Source organism: Bombus flavifrons, chromosome 5, assembly GCF_040668555.2.
Source record: "Bombus flavifrons isolate JBK064 chromosome 5, iyBomFlav1_principal, whole genome shotgun sequence".
NCBI lineage: Eukaryota > Metazoa > Arthropoda > Insecta > Hymenoptera > Apidae > Bombus > Bombus flavifrons.
Genome location: NC_138446.1, coordinates 10,319,072 through 10,339,511, shown reverse-complemented (window position 1 = coordinate 10,339,511; position 20,440 = coordinate 10,319,072). Strand labels below are relative to the sequence as shown.

The window sequence follows — 20,440 nt, the reverse complement described above, 5'->3', positions numbered from 1 at the left end:
GCAAGTTTAATATATATCAAGCTTCAATGTTGTTGATATGTAAAATACACCGATTATATCACAAATATAAATGAAAAAGGTGTAATAAAGGTATTTTTCAATAAATACTTTATTATTTTGATTATTACAAAATATATTTAACTTTATGTTGTACAGTTGCATCCTATTACATGAAATAAGTACTACCAATTATTGAAGTATAAGTCCATATACGTATAGTCTTTCTTTGTATTGACCCGTCCACTAAGTCTCTAGACTCTTCATTTCGTGCGTTCGCTTCAGATTGCTCTCAACTTTCGTAGTACAGGGAAGCCATTAAACAAAGAAATAGGGAAGTGATAGATTTTTCTTAGAAAAGTATCATCGAAACGAATAATATATGACTAATAACGAAACACGTGGCATTGCTCTTTAACATACGGTAAAAATTGTTCGAGAATTGTGTATTATAAAAATTTTGGAAGATACAGGTTTTTCAAAGAAGCTGCAATGTATTCATCTGGGCATCACTGCTAAAGCATTGTCTCAACATCGTGGCATGTTTTCGCGGTGCACAAAAGATCCGAAGGTTGAGAACCTCTCATTTTTGTATGTTAATCTTTTTTATTTCCTTTAAAAATAAGTGTTTTTCAAATAAAATGTTTCCATCTTGTATGTATACTCCATTTTTTTTTATTATGTATACGTTATTGAATATACTAACGCATCTCAAAATTTTGTCACAATGATTTCGAATTTTTATAACTTTATAATGAATTTTTATTCTTTATTATCAATAACATTAAATACTATATTGTTATTTATATATTAAATAAAAATTGTAAATATACACTTAAGTTCGGATTTTATAAAAACCCAATGTTTATGTTATGAAATGTCTTTTTCTGATTAAAAAATATAAAATAAAATAATACATAAAATAAAAACAAATATTTTATTTAAAAAAGTGTTTGTATTGAAATTATCATATAATATGTTTATATAAATTCTTTACAGGAAATCTATTACATAGAAACTGTTCTGTATTTGCATTAAACAATGACAGAATATTTTGATTTACCGCTTAATATGGACAGAATATGCAGAATTTGCCTTACAGAGGGTACTAATTTATCTCCTATCTTCTGTACGGATCAAGAAGTAAATGATTTTTCGAGCCTTCCACAAAAGATACAAGTTTGTGGATCGATAGAAATTCATGAACAAGACGGATTACCTTCATTAATTTGTGATATTTGTATCTATAAAGCAAGTGTTGCTCATGAATTTAGACAACAGTGTCAACATTCTGATGCCAAATTGCGAATGTATTATAATAAACCAACTAAAATTACTATTGTGGTAAATATAACATGTTATGTCAATTTGTTATATAGTAACTGTAAATGCTTTTAAATATTTTAGGACACATTTACACAAACTGAATCTGAGATAAGAACATTATTATCAAAAAAACAAATTGATCAAGAAGATTATTTTGTGAAAGAAGAAATGCATGGAGTATCAAATTCTCAAGAATATATGCAAACTAATGACTCATATTGTAGAGATGAATCTAACTTAAACACCAACCAGATTGATATGCAAAATGAAAAACTATTTATTTGTTCTATCGGATTTGAAGGATCTAAAGAGATTGAAAAGGAATCTTGTACTTCAGAGAATAATATACATGAAACATCTCTCACACAAGAGAGTAACAATGATATTTCTGAAACTATTGATATGGAAAATAAACCAGAAGAAAACCAAGATATCAATCAAAATCCAGAAGAGGATGATAAAAAACCAGAGGAGGAATTCTTTGATGACAATATATTAAATGATAATGTCAAAGAAGAAGAAGAAGTTTTACAGAAACGTACTTCTACTAGGAAAGTAAAATCAGTGCCTAATAAAACCTATAGCGAAGATGAAATTCATAATAATTATTATGATTCAAGCAATGATGGTCAAGATTCTAGAGAATTAAAATTTAAATGCAAAGTATGTGCAAAATGTTACAGCACACAAAGAGGTTTAAAAAAACATTCCCTTGTTCATGAAAAAAAGCATAAATGCAATGTTTGTTCAAAAATGTTTTATAGATTAGAAAATATGGAAAATCATAAAAAAATACATGCGTCAAAACCTCTTGCATGTCAATTGTGTCATGCATGCTTTTCTAAGCCTCAAAGTCTTGTACGTCATTTAAAATCTCATACTAAAAAAGTAAATAACATGATTAAACAAATTAGTACAGATGAACAAAAGGATAACAAGCAACCAAAAAAAGAAATGAAATTTGAAGATGATACTGATGATGAAAATGGTACTGTGAATGAAGTCTACGATTTTGAAAATGCACCTGAGTTGTACAAATGCGAAATTTGTAGTCAATATTGTTCGTCTTTAAAAAATCTGAAAAGACATACTCTCGTACACGGAGATAAAAAATATTCCTGTACTGTATGTAAAAAATGGTTCTTTAGGCCTGATACATTAAAAAAACATGCAGAAAAACATGGTCATGGCTTACTAGACAATTTAGTGGATGATAATAAATTTTTTGACTCTGATGATGATTCCTTTCCAAATACCACACAAAGCACTTTACAAGAGAATGAAAATGTTAAAAAAGAAGAAAGTGATGAAGATGAATCTGGTGAATATAAATGTCAACATTGTGATAAAATTATGGCAACAAAAAAAGGTCTTAGACGTCATGTATCAATGCATAAACCAAAAGCTGAACCAGTTACTTGTGAAATCTGTGGAAAAGTATGTGCTAGTCAAGCTCGTCTTGTTCTTCATCAAAGGACACATAAACCAAAAGAAAAGGTTCCACGAGAATACTTGTGTCATATTTGCAGTAAAGTGTATCCAAGTAATTCTTCTTTAACTTATCACATGAGAACTCATACTGGTATTAAACCACATGTGTGTAAAACTTGCAATAGTGGATTTACTACAACGACCAGTTTAGCGAATCACATTAGGATTCATACAGGTGATAAACCATTTGTTTGCCATGTATGCAGTGCAGCATTTGCTGTGAGTTCAGCTTTTAGACGACACTTAACACGACATACTGGAGAGGCAAATTATTTGTGTAAAACATGTGGCAAAGCATTTAAAAGACTAAGTACATTAAAAGAACATACTTATACTCACTCTGGAGAAAAACCATATGTTTGCAAAACGTGTGGAGCTGCTTATAGTCACAGTGGCAGTTTGTTTGCACATCAGAAACGTTGTCGAGCTCAATATGGAGAGATGGTTGTAGATGATCATCATCACACAGTTGCTCATCATATTCATGTAAATAATGTGCAATCTGCAGTACGATCACTTGCTGTGATAGGACAAATGTTTTAATAAATGAGATTCATAATTTCAAAAAAAAAAAAGACAATGGTTTTGCTTGTACATCATGACAAATTATATATATATATATATATATATATATATATATAATATTATAATTATTAATAATTATTAAAAATTATTAATATTATAATATATAATATGTATATATTATATATATATATATATATATATATATATATATAATATAGAATATGCTATGATATGACTCATATAGTATATAATATAATATTATTTTAGAAATCATACACTTGTGTAAATATATAAGCAGCCTTTTTACAGAGAAAGATTATTTAAATACTCGCATATTTAAATTTTGTAGAAGCTCTAAATGCTTTATTATAACAAAATTTATTTCTTCATTTAAACAACAGTCATTGTGAATATCTTCTAATCATGTGTATATTTTTTGAATATAGCCCAGTAGTTATAAATAATATTATACAGATAATGTAATTGTACGAATTAAATATATTTATTTATTTACAGAGTGTCCCAAAATCATATTAAACATAGAAACAAACAAACTTATGTTAGGAGAAATTAGCGAATTTCATATCATTTCGTAGTTTGAAATTTCATTTTTAATATAAAAACAAATAAATTTAAAAAATTATCAATTTTCAGCTCAAGCTGCTCAAATTCCAATAATTAATTATATATATATATATTCATACAGAAGAATTATATGCAATACATTTTAGTATTAAATGTACTGATTTGAAAATGTTTTCAATAGCTTTAATGTACTTTACATATATCTTACTAGTGCCAGTGAATTGTAATTATGCCACACACATTTCTCAATGTTCAGTTCTTAATTTTTTAATTTTTATTTAATAGATAAATTTAGTGAATAAAAGAATATTTTTTATGATTTACTTTCATAAACTTCGATTCTTAAAATAAAAAGAAATTTATAGTATGTAGCAAATAGTTCTGTAGCATGATTTTGGAACACCCTATGTACAAATTTGAATGTATAGTTATATATATTTTTATATGTAATTGCAAAAATGCAAAAGATCATATGATATTTTATACTTTATGTTATTTACTCCTTTCTTCCTTAAAAAATTGAATTAAGAAATTTATTGTGCTAATATTGGCAGTATTATAATTTTGTACAAAAGACTAAATCTGTTCCTTTCTGTGACTCACGTGTATATTACATACCTGTATTATTTTAAACATTTTACTGTCCATATTATGTATTAAAAAAACAATTATACATTATTAAATGAATCATATATTTTATTTTGCATTTTATGAAAATATCAAACATGTATGAATTGTATAAATCAGTAGCTAGTATTTAAAAATGAAAATTAAAGTAAGTAAAAGTCTTATTAAAAATTTCTGATATAAATTACTTGCACTTTGTGTACATAATCTATATTATGTTTAATTAGAAAATTTAACATTATATTTACTAAGCATATTAATTCTACAATAATATAGAACAAATTATTTAGAAGATACTATTATTACCTTTATTGAATATAAATAATTTCTATATATTATATATACATTATTAATCTTTGTACATGTGTTTTCTCATATTTAAACCACACAATAGTTTATTTAATATTAATTGGAAATTATACAATAATTATGTTGAGATCATATTCATAAAATTTGATTATCACATATAAGACGTGTAAATAATAATGTATTGCGTCAGCAAAACACATAAATACTGCATATTTCAAAAAATGAAGTTTTTTTAAATACATATGTATAAATATGTATATCAAATTACTTGATACAAGTAGTTTCACATTGTCTATGTTCTTTTTTAATATGCAAAATTCCCTTTTCATAATATACAAAATTGATTTAAATATTCATATCAATTATGTTAATAAACTTTGGATTAAGAAGTTTTAACAAATGAATGCTGAATTATATTTGATGAATAAAGGTATTATGTTCTGTTCAATATTGTTTATTTATACATAAGATTTGCGATTAACATTTTTTTAATTTAATTAAATCTAAACATACATTATACAGAAATATGGAAAATAAATAAAATTAACAACACAATGTAACAATTAACTCTCGACAAGCGGATTGCTTTATTTACATGTGAGGCGGATACCATGTCCACGCGGATACATAGTGCAATTTCGTTTTATAAATCTTGCTAAATTATTATTTTTCAAACGAGAAAAGGTGTGTGATATCAATTGAAAATTCATGATGGTGAAATAAATGACATGAAACTGATTTCGAATAGACCTAGTATGCACCCGAACAATTTACATACAAATATCACAAAAATCTAGTATAAAATTTAATAATTCTCTCTTCCATAACGTTTCTTCTTGAGTAGTTTATAACGACGCCAAATAGAAATTCGAGTCCGTTTTAAAACTCTTGCTAAATCTGTATATTTCCGCTTCTGATCAAGGTTGATATTATGTTCTAAGTGATCCAAAATCATTCTATCTTCATCTGGGTGAAACCTTCATATATTAACCATAGTTAAATTAAAAACTACTGAATTTACAGAATAAATTTTTAAAGATTTAAGGAATTAAAGTTATATTACTTTTAATTGCAAAAAATATTTTATATACAACATAACTATTCTTATTTTTTATATAAAACAAGAATGTTAATGTTTATATAATATTTAGTAGAGTGTGAATATTACATGAGAGAAGTAGAACACAGAAAGTATTAAATGAAAATCAATTAAGCATTTAATACAAAAGAAGTTTTCTATTTTATACATATATTACCTTCTTTGAAAATTATCTGCATACAAAGTTCTAAATCTGTGATATACACTGTATAAAGTTCTTTTTGGCAAACCATCTGCTAAAAATTGTACAAATCTTTTTCTTTCCTTTTTACTGCGTATAAATGTTTTATTTTCCTCTCTCAAGAGTAAAAATGGTTCAACCTCTTTAGGGTTCCAGTGATTTAACTGTATAGGAATAATAAAACATTTGATAAGGAAAATCTTCTCAACGTTAAGATATATAAGAATATAGAACATTTTTTAAACAAACAAACCTTACAAAATTCTTTCCAATTATGAACAATTATTTTATCCTCTGATGCATTATAACACCCCTTTTTAATAGATTCTATTTCTTCAAATTTTTTGATTTCTTCATGTGTTGGAGGACGAGATCCAGCACGGGTTTCAATCTCATGTTGTGGTAATACAGGATTTTTTAGCTGTATACGCAAACTTCTTAAATACTATAATAAAAGAAATCTTATATATGTAACTATTTTTATCTGATATAAGAAGTTGTATGAAATATATTACCCTTGCATCCTTTGTGGAAAGTTTACTTGTTTCTCTAATTTGTTGAGCGAGTAAAGTAACATCATCAAGATCCATCTCTGAAATTATTATTTTAATCACAAAATATTAATGACATTTCATATAGCAGCTTGAAAATCATAGTGGTAAATTAGTCTGTTATTATTTCTTATAATATGGTCTTTTGGATTTATTATTATAAGAAATGCAACATATCTTTTAAAGTTATAAAACTATGTTTCATAGAACATAAAAACCAACATGGCGTTAAGGTAACATGTAAAATACGCTGAAAAAGCTCAACTTTATATACACATAACTTTTGAACCACTGATTTGATGGATCCTAAAGTTAAAGTTAACTTACATTTTCGGATTTTGCGCGTCGAAGACTATTAACCCCTTAACCTACAATTTAAGTTCGAGAATTTTGGGCCGAAAACGTAAACAAGCTTTTATATATTATATTATATATTATATTTGGCCCGATCATCATACTACGGGCTATGCCCGTAGTTGTAGGTTAAGAGGTTAAATAACACGAAAAAGATCAGTTGTTGGATCCACAAGAAAAACTTTACCCTTTATGTATTAACTACATATATCATGTGTATCTTACTTCTCTTTACATTTTTATAAAATGTAAGATTGACTTCCGAAAAACGCCTTGCATCCACATTATATACTTATAAGACTTATATATATTAGATTATCATATATATATATATATATATATATATATATATATATATATATATATATATGATATTCGCACACACGAATATATTTCTGATGTGTTCTTAAGTATCAAGCTGATTATCAGCTGAATCTATCATCACTTTGTGTGATCTACATTAAAGTTACAAACATATGATCTAAGAGAAAGTTATAATACTAGAAATTATATATCTGAATCCTATATTATAAAGGTATTTGATATAATTTATATATTTCACATAGAACTCTTTTAAAGTGACAGATGCGAAATATTTATCTTATTAATTTAATAATATATATATATCATTTGTCAATAAAAAGTTATTAAATTTATTTATGCTTCTCTTATAATTAATATTTCTATAAAATAGCATATATGTACATGTCTCAAATTTTATTATATAGAATGAAATTTATGATAAAAAATGCTTAAATTATTACATCATAATAGTATTAAAGGGTGTTTTACATGAAGGAGGCCATGTAAATATCTGCTCCATTTTTAATGACATGAAAAATGTTTATGAACTTTTTTTTTTTATTTTCCTAAAGTCACCAGTATTTTCTCTTATTACTTTTGATGGATGAAAAAAATTTTTTTGAGTTTGAATCATTTTAATTGAACTTTATTTATTTGACTATCTCTGAATTATAATCTTCACATAATGACGTTGTAATGTAATGAAATTATAAGATAACGTTAAAATGGTATCTGAACTTGTTTATATTATAAATGCTCGAAGTGATAGTTATATTCACCAATAGCAATATGTACTGAAAATATCATCAAAATGATGAATATATTGAGTTATGTTTATTATAGCAGATACTGGTATATACAAACAAGGTTCTTTAGCTGACTGCGATTAGTGCGAATAGATCATTAATAGATCATGAATGGATTGTTATTTGAAGCAAAAAAAGATTGAACAGACTTCTATTTATGGTGAAACTAATCAGTGTGTAGAAGAGGTTATACACTTGTACACAGAACAACTCCCATCAAAGGTTCAAAGAAACCGGTAGTGTTTAGAATAAAAGACCACAAACGCACGAGACAAATGCGAAAGATACTATTGTTACAATTAACCAAAATCCGCATGTAAGTGTTAACTTCAACAGAGACTCCCTGTATTTAATAATAATGTTGTTGTTATTTTCTATGATTTTAGTCCATTTAATTATATGAATGTTTTCAAGTTAATTTTTAAAATATATTTTCAATTTTTATGCAATATCTCTTATTGTTCATTATTAAGTCTATGTTAACAATTATAGATAAGAACCTGAAGGTTATTAAACTAAAGTTTGTTTCAAAATTAATAAAAATCTATAAGCCATGGCTTCAGCTTCAAGTACAAGTGCTCGAAGCTTATTTGTTGAGTCAAAAATGAGATTGGCTGATAGAGTACAAGTTAATGTAAACAATATTGCATCCCTTGCAAGACAAATACAAAGAGGTTCAAAAAGCAGTGAGGTAAAATTTCAAAATATATACATACATACATTATATTTATGAAAATTCATACACTTTGTAAATATCGTTTTTTTTGATTAAGATACATTTATAGATATTAATGCACAGTGCAAAAAATTTTGCACAACAAGAGCATAGTCTAGAAACTGCAGAGGCTAATCTGAAGAAAATTGCTCTTCTAACCACTCATTTAGAATACCAAATGGAATCTATCAATAGAAGTTTTATAACTTTGGAAGAAGTTACTGAACAAGTACGTTCTATGCAAAGATAAATTATAATAAATACTTACCCTATATCTTTATTTATAATATATAATTTTTCATATATTTTACACTTTTGTATCATATTATTACTAATTAGGTGTATAATTGTGTATTTTAGAACTATTACTTTTTTCAATCATATAAATAATTTAAGGCTTCTATATAATAAAGTTTAATTTCACAAATATTTATTGTATTACTATAAAATATTAATTAAGGTATTTAACTTTACAATGAATTTAAAACTACATTCTCTATTATATTTCTCGTATTGTTATTATGATATTTAATTTATGCTTGAAATATGTCTTTCAAATGACTTACAATACATAATTATAATTAATGTTGTAAAAATTATAATCAACATATCATCCTAATAACATGATCTGTTGTGCGATTTTATTTAAAATTTATAATCTCGAAATTGTTTAAGAGAATAATTTGTATTAATAATGCACTAAAGAAATCATGTTAAATTCTTTGTTATATATTTAATAAATGATTAAAGGTTGTGAACAATTTAGTATGATTATTAGTAACAAAGACCCACCTTTTGTATTTTCTTAAAAAACACAGCTTTTTTTACATAAAATTTTATAATTTTATTGAATATTCTATAAGGCTTAAATTAATTACTTACAATTGTAATGTTACGTCTAACCAAACAAAAATTTTATGAGTTTTGATTGCGTACACAAGATATAATTTGCTAAATAATTAATCTTTGTTGTGAGATTTTTTAAAAAGTTATGTGCCAGTTAAATGTGTGATTTATCAAGGATATAGAATATCATAATGACCAGGACGATATAATAAATGAACAGCTGGAGTTGCACCTTCAGGGAAATCATGTGCAGTTACTTCAGTTCCAGCGCCTCGATCCATATAACGAACACGTACACCAGTTCCTAAAGCAGTGCTCATAGCTATAATGTGAATGTGATCAGATTCTTTGTACATTGGTTCTACTTCCTATAAAAATAAACATTCTTTAGTAATTAATTTAATTAATACTGATTAAAAAATAAACTATATACAGGGTGGTTGGTAACTGGCGGTACAAGCGGAAAGGGGGTGATTCTACGCGACAAAAGAAGTCGAAAATATAGAATAAAAATTTTTCGTTTAAGGCTTTGTTTTCGAGAAAATCGACTTTGAATTTTCGCTCGGTACACGTGCACTTTATCACGTCTCGTTATAACAGATCTCACTGTAGATTGTTGTCTCGATGGAAAAATTAAAAAAAAATTTTTATTCTATATTTTCAACTTTTTTTTCGCGTAGAATCACCCCCTTTCCGCTTGTACCACCAGTTACCAACCACCCTGTATATTAAAAACATAGAAAAATTGTAGTTAATATATGTATATATTGTATATTATATATAGAAAAATATAGTTTTTGTGTCATATAACGAATTCTCAAAATAAACATAATATTAATTGTAAATATTGGTATAACATAGTATTCATAGTACTTACTTGACGACAGAACTCTGAAACAGTACGTTCTCCTTCAATAAAATGCTGATAAAAATCAGCTTCAAGCCGTAATTGACCAGAGGTAATTAATCTAAGATATACAACAACATAATCAGAACACCCTTGTTCATTGAAAAGTTTATGTAATTCAATATAGCTTGACTCTGTATCTTCTCCTACTTTATCAATTACATCCATAAACTGTAATACAAAGAAACATTTTCTTTTTTGAACATTTAAAATAATAAAAAAAATAAAAATTTATCAGTATATGATTTATAATAAAATGTATTTACCGTATCATGAAAATCTTCAACTGTAAATTGGGGGAAACCTAATGCTACCAAACTTTCTTTACTTTTTAATGCAAGTTCCCGAAATTTTTCATATTCCTCTTTATTTCCAATTATCTTTTCAAGATATGCATAACTAAAGGCTCTAAAAAAGCAATTTCCATCTGGTCTAGTTCTCCTAATATATGAATATTTTTGACCTAATGCTTTAGCTTTCGAAAGGTATATTTCATCTTCAGAATATTCACGTTCCAAACTTTTTATGGATTCTTTCTCTCCAACCAAAGCAATGGATTCAGAAATCTGGAAGATAACGACTTTATTTCATATTTTTATTTCCTTTTATAAATATAAAATAAAGAGATGAAGACAATAAATATTAAATTAGATTGTTTATATGTAACCTATCTATAATATGTACACTTAATTTACAATTCATAATAAGATAATTAGTAAACAAAATGTTTATTAAACTCAAAGATAAAAAATAAGAATGGACCCTAACGACAATTATTAAATATGATTAATGAAAATATGTCATTTTTTTCATAAAAAATAAATAGTAACTGTAAGAAAATTAAAAAAAAATCAATTTATAAAGAACGATAACGAATATTAACCTCCATTTCGATACGTCTTTGTTGTTGAAGAATCAACTCATCTTGGTTGATATCTGTAATAAAACGAATATGATAAGTTATATATTTATTCTTTCGAATCGTAATATATATTTAAGAACCTGTATTTTCTGTTAATTGCTCTTTGCAAGATTTCTCTTCCATATTTCAAGAGGTTTTCATAAATTTTGAAACGACTGTCAAATTATCAGTCGTAAATAAAAGCCCGATGTCCATGTGGAAATTGAAAAGGCATTTGCCGTTGTATTAAAATGTTTTAGATTGGTAACTATATCTCTCGAAATAGAGTGGGACAAATATTTAACAAAGTGCATTTTTTATTATATCCGTGTATATTATACAATTAAATTTAGTAAAATGATATTACAGAAAAGAAATTATTGTTCCCTTCTTTTTAAAGTTAAGGAATAAAAATATTACGTTCCACCACTAGAAAGTCATGTCTGTTATCACTAGACTGATGTAATCCGCCAAATGTTAAATAACGTATAATTTGAAATTATATGAACATTTACATTTACTTATTTTTAATATAACTAAAAATAAAAGATTCTGATAATACACTACCTTATATAAAATAATGTATCGAAAACATAAAGTTTATTATTTGCACTATTATATCAGATATCCGTAATTTTTAAATATTATATTTAATACTATTTAATTTTAGTTAATTATATCGAACTTGTAAAAAAATATTCATACGAATATAAAATAAAATTATGTCGTAAGTTACAAAAACTTAAAAATTGAATTTAAAGTACGAAGTATGGAAGTATTCGCTACTTTGAATTTTTTGATATTAAAATTTAAAGATATAAATATAGTTAAGAAAATTTAATATTAACTACTGAAAATTGAACAAATATTTTTAATAAAATGAATTTTACTATATGTTATGAAATAATTGGATTGTATCAAAATTTTGTTCTTATAGCTTAACTTATTTTAGTGCACCTGAAATATTAGTTCAAATTAATATAAATATGGCAAATTTTGAAGAGGAAGGAAGTGATAAAGAATTAAATGAAAATATTATTAGTACAGGAGGAGAAAATCTTCAAGATTTTCAAGAAGAAGCTGAAAATAATGCTCGTATCGACGAAGAGCAAAAAGAAAAATTAGTAAAATTACCATTAGGTAGAATAAAAACAATTATAAAGATGGATCCTGAAGTGAATATGGTTAACCAAGAAGCTGTTTTCTTAATTACAAAATCTACGGTAATTGTAAAATGTATCTCATTTATTTATGAATTGTGAATAATATGAATCATAATATTGCTACTATACTACAATAATTTCAAAGTTTTTAAAAATTCGTAGTCAGTAAATTTGTAACAATTGTATTATGCATGTTCTTGGGTTTATGTTTCACTTATATTCCTTATTTTTGTAAATAATTAAATGCCAGTTATTAAAGAAACATACTGTATGTAAATTATAATATAATTTACATTAAAATCTATTACATAAATCATGTTATTTATCAAATTATTTACTTTTATCAATTATTATTTTAATTTCACTAAATTAAAACATTTTAACATATACATATATAGAATGAAGTGGTTTTTGTAATAAATATAAATAATAAATGTTTCGTGTGTGTGTGTGTCTTAATTATTAAATCTTATGTCTTATTACAGGAACTTTTTATTGATTCTCTTACTAAAGAATCATACAAATATACAGCACGAATGAAAAAAAAAACTTTACAAAAAAGAGATGTAGAAAGTGCAATTGATAATGTTGATGCACTTGTATTTTTAGAAGGAATGCTAAATTAAAATTTAATGGAAGAGGAAAATACATAGTTTTTATTTTTGATGTAATATAGTAATAGCATTATTTTTGTACGTTATCAATAAAATTGCATTATTATATTGAACAGAATTATGTATATAGGTTCTAATTTTCATACTTAATGCAAATATTTATAAAACATAAGTGAAGAATAAATTTACAATGATACATTTTTTATAACTTATAACAATTTAATGTGTAATGCTATAATATAAATATAAAAGTAATATAAAAGTAACAATATTTTTTAAATATGTGAATTAAAATAAACCCTGAAATTTTATTACACCCAGTACATAATCAAAGAAAACCTAAGTCTTTAAGAAGAAGATACAAAATTGAATGTACATATTCCTTGTATGAGGAAGATAGTAGTTAAATGCATTTTGTTATATTTATATTAAAATTTATTTATTTCATATTTAACATGTATTTTTATTGTAAAACTCATTTAATACAGTTATATAATTTCATCTGCATGTACAAAGAACTGCATAATTTTTTTATTATACAAATAAAATATATAAATAAAATTTTTATTAACATACACATTTATATATTTTTAAAAGTATTTTAACATTATTCTTTTAAATATTCTTAAGTTATTTGTAATACATCTTGTATAATGCAGAATGAAATATGTATATCACAATTACTTTTAATTTTCAATTTAATATTGTAGTATTTGTGTACAATGAATAAACTCACTAACTTTCTTTATTTGAAATGTCAAAGAATATTGTTTATGTGGAAAGGAGCATTTTAAAAATTTAAATCTAATACATAACTTATGAGTAATATAAAGACAAAAAATCAGTCTTATTTTACACATGCCAATTATTTAGTTTTTATTGTATCAATTGCAAATATGTAGAGATCATACTTAAAATAAAAAATGGTATATATAACAATATATGGTGTCAGAACAGAGATAAGGACCTATGAATATACAAAATCGAACTATTAAATGAAAATATTTAAACTTATTCATTTTTATTGAAAATGGGAATAAAAATATATCTAATAAAATAAAGGGATTAATTGTGGTTAAAAAAGTATCTTTTTCAGAACTGTTTTTTTAATTATTTAACATTACTTTTTAATTAGAATTGCACTTCTTTACATATATTTTAGAATATAAGAAAAGTTCAATGATATTTTATTAGAATGTCCATTCTGATTTCTTTAAAATATTTTAATTGGTATGACTAAATTTTGCATGTAATTAAAGCCATTGGGTTTTCAATTAATTGAAGAAGGATGATATTAATAATAAAATATTATATGTATTCTTTACAAAAATATTTACTTATATCATTAAAGCTTATAATAGAAATTATATAAGTTTGCTTCTTATAAATGAATATTTCTATTTTGTTCCATAAGTCTTTTTGTTTAAAAAACAGGATCACAAAAATTTCTAAAATATAAATTATTGATTTAATGCAAATAATTATTGAAATATTTTAAAGGAAAACAATATAACTTACAAAATATTTCACCTACTATTCGCTGATATGTATATGGCTTGAATAAAAGATTTAATTAACAGTAAGTGATCAATTAACAATAAGTAATTAAGAAAAAGACATTTAGTGGTATTCTCCATTTTCAAAATATTTTCAACTGAATATTTTATCAGCTAAAAACATTTATTGTGGAATCAACACATCATTTATGGAGCACTTTCTATAAGTTTACTAATTTATACCAACATTCATATTGAATATATGTACTACTAACGAAATACGTAACTGTATTTTATTATTATACTCAATAATATATATATAACATAAGCATATCACTTACATTCAATTTATGAATTGAACCATTTCTAGTTAACTCATCACATTATCTAAAATATTTTGGAATCAAGCGATCAGAATGGTACATTAATTTATAAACTTTTTCTTGAACTATTTTTTATTATAATTTAAAAGTGACAAAAACATTTAAGTTTTTTAGTTTCATGGTATTTCATAATAGTTATAAAAAAAATATACTAATGCAAAAGATAATTCTGAATATAAAATGTCAAATTTGCAAAACTTAATTGTTATGGAAGTATTCTCAATGGAAACTTCTAACTTTTTCCAATATTAATATAACTCAGTCACTGAACTTTTTTATATTATCTAGATTTTAGCTTTCCGAATATTTGTTTTGCTAATATAGAAAATTATGAAAAAATTATAAATAGCCTTTTCAATTGTTTACATAGAATCTTATTTCCAAAAATTTTAAATAAAACTGAAACTTTCATTAGAAATATTTTCTTAATTATATAATTTCGAAAGTATGTTCATGTAACATTTTGCATTTTGAATCATCCTATTTTTACATTCTAAATAATGTAAATTTTGATATGAACATTATCAAATATCTTAGTACATCAATTACATGCAAGAGCTACTATTTCAATTGTAAACAACAGAATTTAGAAAATATCAGAATTGTTATGTAAGTTTATAATAAAAAATTGTTTAATGTTATATGGTTATTACATTTTATAGATATTAGATTACAGACACATTATTTAAAACAATTTAAGGTAAAAAGATCCTGAATTCCTTTCATTGCTTTCAGTTTTTTTAAATACAGGAAAAATTATTGAAACAACTTTCTGTATAACTATATTTTGCACACTATATTAAGATGCTATGTAATATTATAATATTTGAGTATTATATTTGGATTAAATTGAAAGATCATTTATATTTTGATAAGTATTGAAACTATTACTTTTTATATATTTTTGTTTTTCCTTTGTATTAATAAATTCTATATTTATAAATATAATGTGAAAATGTGTGTATATGGGGTTCTCATTTTATATGGATTAAAAATTAATCCGTATTTTTGAAATTTTAATTCATGGTGCATTGTGAATTTTAGTATGATTGTAATCTTCTGTATTTTAAAATACATTAGAATTGTGTTTTTTTTTATCTAAAGTAATAAAAATTAATTTTATACATAAATCAATGATTTAAATTTCTTACCTAATTTTTCTACTATTGTTAAACAAATATTAGTCACCAAGTTATAAAATAAATTGTACTTTGCAATATTTTTGCATAAGTTGATTCGTTTTTAAAAAATAAATTTTCATTACAATAAAAATAAAAAAATATTTTTATGACAAAAATTACATAAGTATACTTTCTAAAATTCATCATCAATATGATTCCAATATTGTGCTAAAATTAATGAATATTATTTATATTTGTATGAAGGAAAGAATATATAAGAATTCATTTGGGAGTACTATGTATATTATTGTATAATTATACATGATGGATGCTAAGAGATTAGGAAGTAACTTGCCATACTTTTTACTTCTTACGTTTAGTTTTACGACGCTTACAGTCCCCTCCAAAAGAACTTTGATTTGGTGGACTTGAATTTCCGGTCTTGGTGTGATTGTATAACTTTTTTAAAAAGTTCTCAAAATCTGCCTCACTATTCAATGTATACAATCATTTACAGAGTTATATAATATCGGAAACCACAAGATATTTGTGAATTTAACAAAAATTCAATACCTGGTATTTGGATCTATTTGTTGGCGTCTTTTACCATTATTAGCCGTTCGTGATGGTGGTCGTTGACCTAAGACAATTCTATACTGAACACTATGTGTATTTGCTCTTAGGTGTTTTAAATTACCAGCTTGACAAGCTGCCCAATCTGTGACATCATATACTGCTCCTTCCATACAGGCATAATAATGCCAAAGAAAGCCCATTAAACGAGATTCTGCCCAAATGTCTCCCTAATTAATTTGAAAAATGTAAATTTAAGAACACAGTACAATCCATTTGCTTTCATATAACATTTTGATAATTACTTCTTTTGCACCATGACGTATTTTACATTGAGCACAATATCTTGCTGCATAACAAGGACGTTGTGTTGGAATTCTTTTGTGCCTTAAACCACAATTTGTACATCTTATTGTATTTGCTGCCTGTTCCATCTTCCTGTGAAGTTGAGAGAGTAAATCACTTAATACACCCCAAGCTGCTTCAACTTGTCTAGTTTGATCAAATGCTTGTCTACGTTCCTAAAATATTGAGAGTGTAGTACAAAGATAATATGAACATGAAATACATATGAAAAATATAATTTTTCTTTGGGAAAAATTTTTTATTATATAGTAAGTACAAAAATATGTAGTACCGGTTCACCAATTATATCAAATGCATGTACAAGTATTTTGAATGCTTCTTCCGCACCAGGCTGATTATTTTTATCTGGATGAACCAAGAAGGCCTGTCTCTTATAATACTTTTTAATATCATCATCTGAACATGTTGGCGTAACACCAAGTATACTGTAGGGATCCTTTCCTTTACAAGCTAATAATCTTTTCATAGCTTCTTCACCAGTGCTAGGTAATGCAATATTGGCTTCAAGACCACCATGTATCCAATTACTGTTTTCTTCTTTTTCTTCATTTTTAGTTTTTATTTTACGCCAAAACGCAAATTTACTATTACCGAACCAATTATCCAATTGCTTGCCAATAGCATTCAAAATACGAATTTTTGAAAATGTCATAACCATATAAACCCATAAATATTTTAAATATAGTATAGTATGATACCATCCACATTTTCCACTAAAATATAAATACAGAAGTCTGATTACTGGTACCATACAAAACATTAAAAAATAGTACACTATAGAATTCAGTTAGAATACTTCTTATATTAAGCATTACTTACAGAAGAATCATAAGATTAGCACTCATGCTAACTACATCAGATACTAGATGTAGTAACCAATGAAATATTTTTAATCCAATTTTAATCCAATGGGTAGCATATTTATTCAAGTTTTTATATAAATCTTTGACTGGTGATTCCCTATTTTCTCTTCTTCGATTTCTTTGAGCCTTTTTAATTTGTGTTTTTTCAACTTGAAAACGTTTAGAATTCTTTTCCTTGGTTACCTTTTTTTCTTCTTTATTTACTTTATTCACAACCTGTTGATTTTTCTCTATTTTTTCAGAATAAATAGTTTCACTGGAAGTGTTTATTATATTTAAATTATTATTTATTTGTATGGGACGTTTAGGAATATTTCCAGTAGATTTAGGATTATTATTTTGAACTTTTGAATTATTGAGTGTCTCTCCCTTTTCTGCTTTTTTAGATATTTTAGAAACTTTTTTCTTTTCAAATTGATTTGATCTATCAAAACTATTTATTTCATGAACTTCCGTTGGTGAACCAAGATTATCTAATGATACCCAGCGTCTTGGGAGGTTCGAATTATTTTTTTCTAATACTTTTCGTGGTATTTGTATTTTTGGGGAATTGTGATCATCACTACCAGATGAATTTTGTCTCTTTAATGTTGTAGATTTAGATTTATTCTTTGAATTTTTATTAGAAACCTTCTTATTTACAGATTCTGTTTTGGGTTTTATAGATTGAACTGTTAGAGGAGATGGAGGTGTTGGAGCAGATTTTGTTAGAACATCAGAATAAGAGGGTCGCATAGGTTTAACTTCCGCTACCATACGAGGTTTCTTATATTGAAAGTCAGTTGAATTTCTAGGCAATTCTTCAGGATCTCTAATATCTATGTTTGGTTGCAGTACTGGGGTTACATTTGGAGATCCCCCAAAGGGACTATATGTACCAGACTGGTTTGGCACCCAATTACCAACCAAATTCTCAATTAATTGTTTTCCATTAAAATTTTGAGTTGGCAATTCAGATGGTACATTCATGTGTCGATCATTAAAAAGACCATATTCTCGATCAATTATGTTTTGATTTCTGTAAGATGTCATATTTGAAAGCTGACATTGTTCTGCCATAATTTGTGAAGCATTTCCATAAATTACATTAATATAATTGCCTCTTCCAACATCTATAGTGCCAATTAAATCATTATTTTCATTTATACCTAAGTGATTTACTGCTTGAGATGGAAAGTAGATTGAATCTGTTGGAGAATCATAATTCGACATATCTTGCATATAAAGAGGAGCACCCATTGGAGGCATGGATTGCATTGTGGGTGGATTAGAATGACAAGATTGACCAGCAATATAATGTCTTGTTTGATTTGAAGAATAATTTCCCCAATTATGAGACGTAGTTTGTTGTGGATTTACACCAAATTGAACATAATGACCATTAGAATTTTCTAAATCTGAAGTCATAGCTTCAATAATTTTATCTAAAGACATACGTTTAAAGCCAGAAGGTGACTGTTGTTGCTCTGCCATATTGTGATATCTTCTTTAAAAAAAAAAAAATCATTATCAAAATTGCATGCATGAGTAACAAAATATTTTTATTAAATTATATAATAAAAAATAAAATTCTGTAGTAAACATTCTATTAAACGTAGGGTTTCTTTATACTATCAAAAACAAGTTATTCTGTGATAAATATTGTATTTTCCTTCTTTGAAAAAAAAGAAAAATGGATAATTTGAAACTGTTTGCGGGTTGTATACAAAAGAAATGTAAAAAATCTATACAATAGAACAAAAACATTGACGTAAACAACTTTATTTAAATTACTTGTGACATAGAAAATAATCTTAAATATATTTTGGTAACCTAAAACAAATGTTTCTTTGTAAAATCATATCAAGTATAACGATGTAATGCTTACATTTATCGGCAAGTATATCACTCCTGAATATCCGTTTACATTATACTTAAAATAAACGGCTTCTTAACATATTGCAAAGGAAATATTATATTTAAGTGATATATACAATTTTAAAGCATATACCATGCGGTTAATACAAAATCAGTCACTATATTTGTTCGTGATCCGTACTACCAGCAGATTCATAAACGGATCATATAAATAGTTTTCTGTCTGTATACATACAACCACGTATATAATATTGTTGCGAAAAGTTCCTAGATAAACGGATATGTCCAATTACAGACCCGTTATGGTTTCGATATATAGAATTTCAAAATAATTTTCAGTAAGAGATTCTTATTTATTTATATTACATATTTCTTTATAAACTTCGTTAAAAAATTTAAATAGAAATATTTGTATTCTCTTAAACTTAACAATGTGTTGCGCCTTTTTACTACAAAAGCGTTCCTACTATTTCTATACAGG

At 25.5% G+C, this 20,440-nt stretch overlaps 6 protein-coding genes across 12 annotated transcripts; 3 read left to right on the top strand and 3 right to left on the bottom strand.

Moving 5' to 3' along the window:
- The first annotated feature begins 282 nt into the window (after positions 1-282).
- Positions 283-3,394, top strand: LOC138179671 (zinc finger protein 708). 4 transcript variants are annotated; one of them, XM_069112701.1, is made up of 3 exons: positions 283-421; positions 997-1,341; positions 1,405-3,394. In XM_069112701.1, the coding sequence occupies exons 2-3, from the start codon at positions 1,039-1,041 to the stop codon at positions 3,355-3,357; spliced, it is 2,256 nt and encodes a 751-aa protein (XP_068968802.1). In that variant the 5' UTR covers positions 283-421; positions 997-1,038; the 3' UTR covers positions 3,358-3,394. The 4 variants fall into 4 exon arrangements, with proteins under 4 accessions (XP_068968802.1, XP_068968799.1, XP_068968800.1 ...); XM_069112698.1 differs by having other exon boundaries at positions 293-568; XM_069112699.1 differs by having other exon boundaries at positions 293-588.
- A 1,764-nt stretch (positions 3,395-5,158) lies between these two features.
- Positions 5,159-6,840, bottom strand: LOC138179672 (uncharacterized). Of its 2 annotated transcripts, none has more exons than XM_069112703.1 (4): positions 6,656-6,840; positions 6,394-6,561; positions 6,117-6,304; positions 5,159-5,837 (listed from the first exon to the last, which is right to left on the bottom strand). In XM_069112703.1, exons 1-4 carry the CDS (start codon positions 6,728-6,730, stop codon positions 5,666-5,668), a joined length of 603 nt encoding a protein of 200 aa, XP_068968804.1. In that variant the 5' UTR covers positions 6,731-6,840; the 3' UTR covers positions 5,159-5,665. The 2 variants fall into 2 exon arrangements, with proteins under 2 accessions (XP_068968804.1, XP_068968803.1); XM_069112702.1 differs by having other exon boundaries at positions 5,172-5,837; positions 6,394-6,585.
- Positions 6,841-7,430: 590 nt separating this feature from the next.
- On the top strand, positions 7,431-9,453 carry BORCS7 (BLOC-1 related complex subunit 7). 2 transcript variants are annotated; one of them, XM_069113018.1, is made up of 4 exons: positions 7,431-7,580; positions 8,192-8,470; positions 8,647-8,845; positions 8,940-9,453. In XM_069113018.1, the coding sequence occupies exons 3-4, from the start codon at positions 8,708-8,710 to the stop codon at positions 9,117-9,119; spliced, it is 318 nt and encodes a 105-aa protein (XP_068969119.1). In that variant the 5' UTR covers positions 7,431-7,580; positions 8,192-8,470; positions 8,647-8,707; the 3' UTR covers positions 9,120-9,453. The 2 variants fall into 2 exon arrangements, with proteins under 2 accessions (XP_068969119.1, XP_068969118.1); XM_069113017.1 differs by lacking the exon at positions 7,431-7,580 and having other exon boundaries at positions 7,904-8,470.
- A 235-nt stretch (positions 9,454-9,688) lies between these two features.
- LOC138179842 (ubiquitin thioesterase otubain-like) lies at positions 9,689-11,781 on the bottom strand. Its single transcript, XM_069113016.1, has 5 exons — positions 11,625-11,781; positions 11,506-11,558; positions 10,889-11,188; positions 10,593-10,793; positions 9,689-10,083 (listed from the first exon to the last, which is right to left on the bottom strand). The coding sequence occupies exons 1-5, from the start codon at positions 11,665-11,667 to the stop codon at positions 9,886-9,888; spliced, it is 795 nt and encodes a 264-aa protein (XP_068969117.1). The 5' UTR covers positions 11,668-11,781; the 3' UTR covers positions 9,689-9,885.
- A 636-nt stretch (positions 11,782-12,417) lies between these two features.
- PolE4 (DNA polymerase epsilon subunit 4) lies at positions 12,418-13,749 on the top strand. Its single transcript, XM_069112710.1, has 2 exons — positions 12,418-12,746; positions 13,172-13,749. Exons 1-2 carry the CDS (start codon positions 12,510-12,512, stop codon positions 13,310-13,312), a joined length of 378 nt encoding a protein of 125 aa, XP_068968811.1. The 5' UTR covers positions 12,418-12,509; the 3' UTR covers positions 13,313-13,749.
- A 2,836-nt stretch (positions 13,750-16,585) lies between these two features.
- On the bottom strand, positions 16,586-20,188 carry LOC138179673 (dnaJ homolog dnj-5). Of its 2 annotated transcripts, none has more exons than XM_069112705.1 (6): positions 19,970-20,188; positions 18,059-19,585; positions 17,511-17,952; positions 17,179-17,394; positions 16,874-17,103; positions 16,586-16,790 (listed from the first exon to the last, which is right to left on the bottom strand). In XM_069112705.1, exons 2-6 carry the CDS (start codon positions 19,573-19,575, stop codon positions 16,664-16,666), a joined length of 2,532 nt encoding a protein of 843 aa, XP_068968806.1. In that variant the 5' UTR covers positions 19,576-19,585; positions 19,970-20,188; the 3' UTR covers positions 16,586-16,663. The 2 variants fall into 2 exon arrangements, with proteins under 2 accessions (XP_068968806.1, XP_068968805.1); XM_069112704.1 differs by having other exon boundaries at positions 18,059-19,588; positions 19,970-20,187.
- Between the last annotated feature and the right edge of the window lie 252 nt (positions 20,189-20,440).

Excerpts from the sequence above, each read along its gene's own strand:
- PolE4 (XM_069112710.1), top strand. The coding sequence starts at position 12,510 with ATGGCAAATTTTGAAGAGGAAGGAAGTGATAAAGAATTAAATGAAAAT. Across the intron at positions 12,747-13,171 it reads TCTTAATTACAAAATCTACG|GAACTTTTTATTGATTCTCT; the intron begins GTAATTGTAAAA and ends GTCTTATTACAG.
- LOC138179842 (XM_069113016.1), bottom strand. The coding sequence starts at position 11,667 with ATGGAAGAGAAATCTTGCAAAGAGCAATTAACAGAAAATACAG. Across the intron at positions 10,794-10,888 it reads TTGAAGATTTTCATGATACG|TTTATGGATGTAATTGATAA; the intron begins GTAAATACATTT and ends TTTGTATTACAG. Across the intron at positions 10,084-10,592 it reads TTTCAGAGTTCTGTCGTCAA|GAAGTAGAACCAATGTACAA; the intron begins GTAAGTACTATG and ends TTATTTTTATAG.
- LOC138179673 (XM_069112705.1), bottom strand. The coding sequence starts at position 19,575 with ATGGCAGAGCAACAACAGTCACCTTCTGGCTTTAAACGTATGTCTTTA. Across the intron at positions 17,953-18,058 it reads GCTAATCTTATGATTCTTCT|TGGAAAATGTGGATGGTATC; the intron begins GTAAGTAATGCT and ends TTTATATTTTAG. Across the intron at positions 16,791-16,873 it reads CAAATAGATCCAAATACCAG|TGAGGCAGATTTTGAGAACT; the intron begins GTATTGAATTTT and ends TACATTGAATAG.
- LOC138179672 (XM_069112702.1), bottom strand. The coding sequence starts at position 6,730 with ATGGATCTTGATGATGTTACTTTACTCGCTCAACAAATTAGAGAAACA. Across the intron at positions 6,586-6,655 it reads TTTCCACAAAGGATGCAAGG|TATTTAAGAAGTTTGCGTAT; the intron begins GTAATATATTTC and ends CTTTTATTATAG. Across the intron at positions 6,305-6,393 it reads ATTGGAAAGAATTTTGTAAG|TTAAATCACTGGAACCCTAA; the intron begins GTTTGTTTGTTT and ends ATTCCTATACAG.
- LOC138179671 (XM_069112701.1), top strand. The coding sequence starts at position 1,039 with ATGACAGAATATTTTGATTTACCGCTTAATATGGACAGAATATGCAGA. Across the intron at positions 1,342-1,404 it reads CAACTAAAATTACTATTGTG|GACACATTTACACAAACTGA; the intron begins GTAAATATAACA and ends TAAATATTTTAG.
- BORCS7 (XM_069113018.1), top strand. The coding sequence starts at position 8,708 with ATGGCTTCAGCTTCAAGTACAAGTGCTCGAAGCTTATTTGTTGAGTCA. Across the intron at positions 8,846-8,939 it reads GAGGTTCAAAAAGCAGTGAG|ATATTAATGCACAGTGCAAA; the intron begins GTAAAATTTCAA and ends ATACATTTATAG.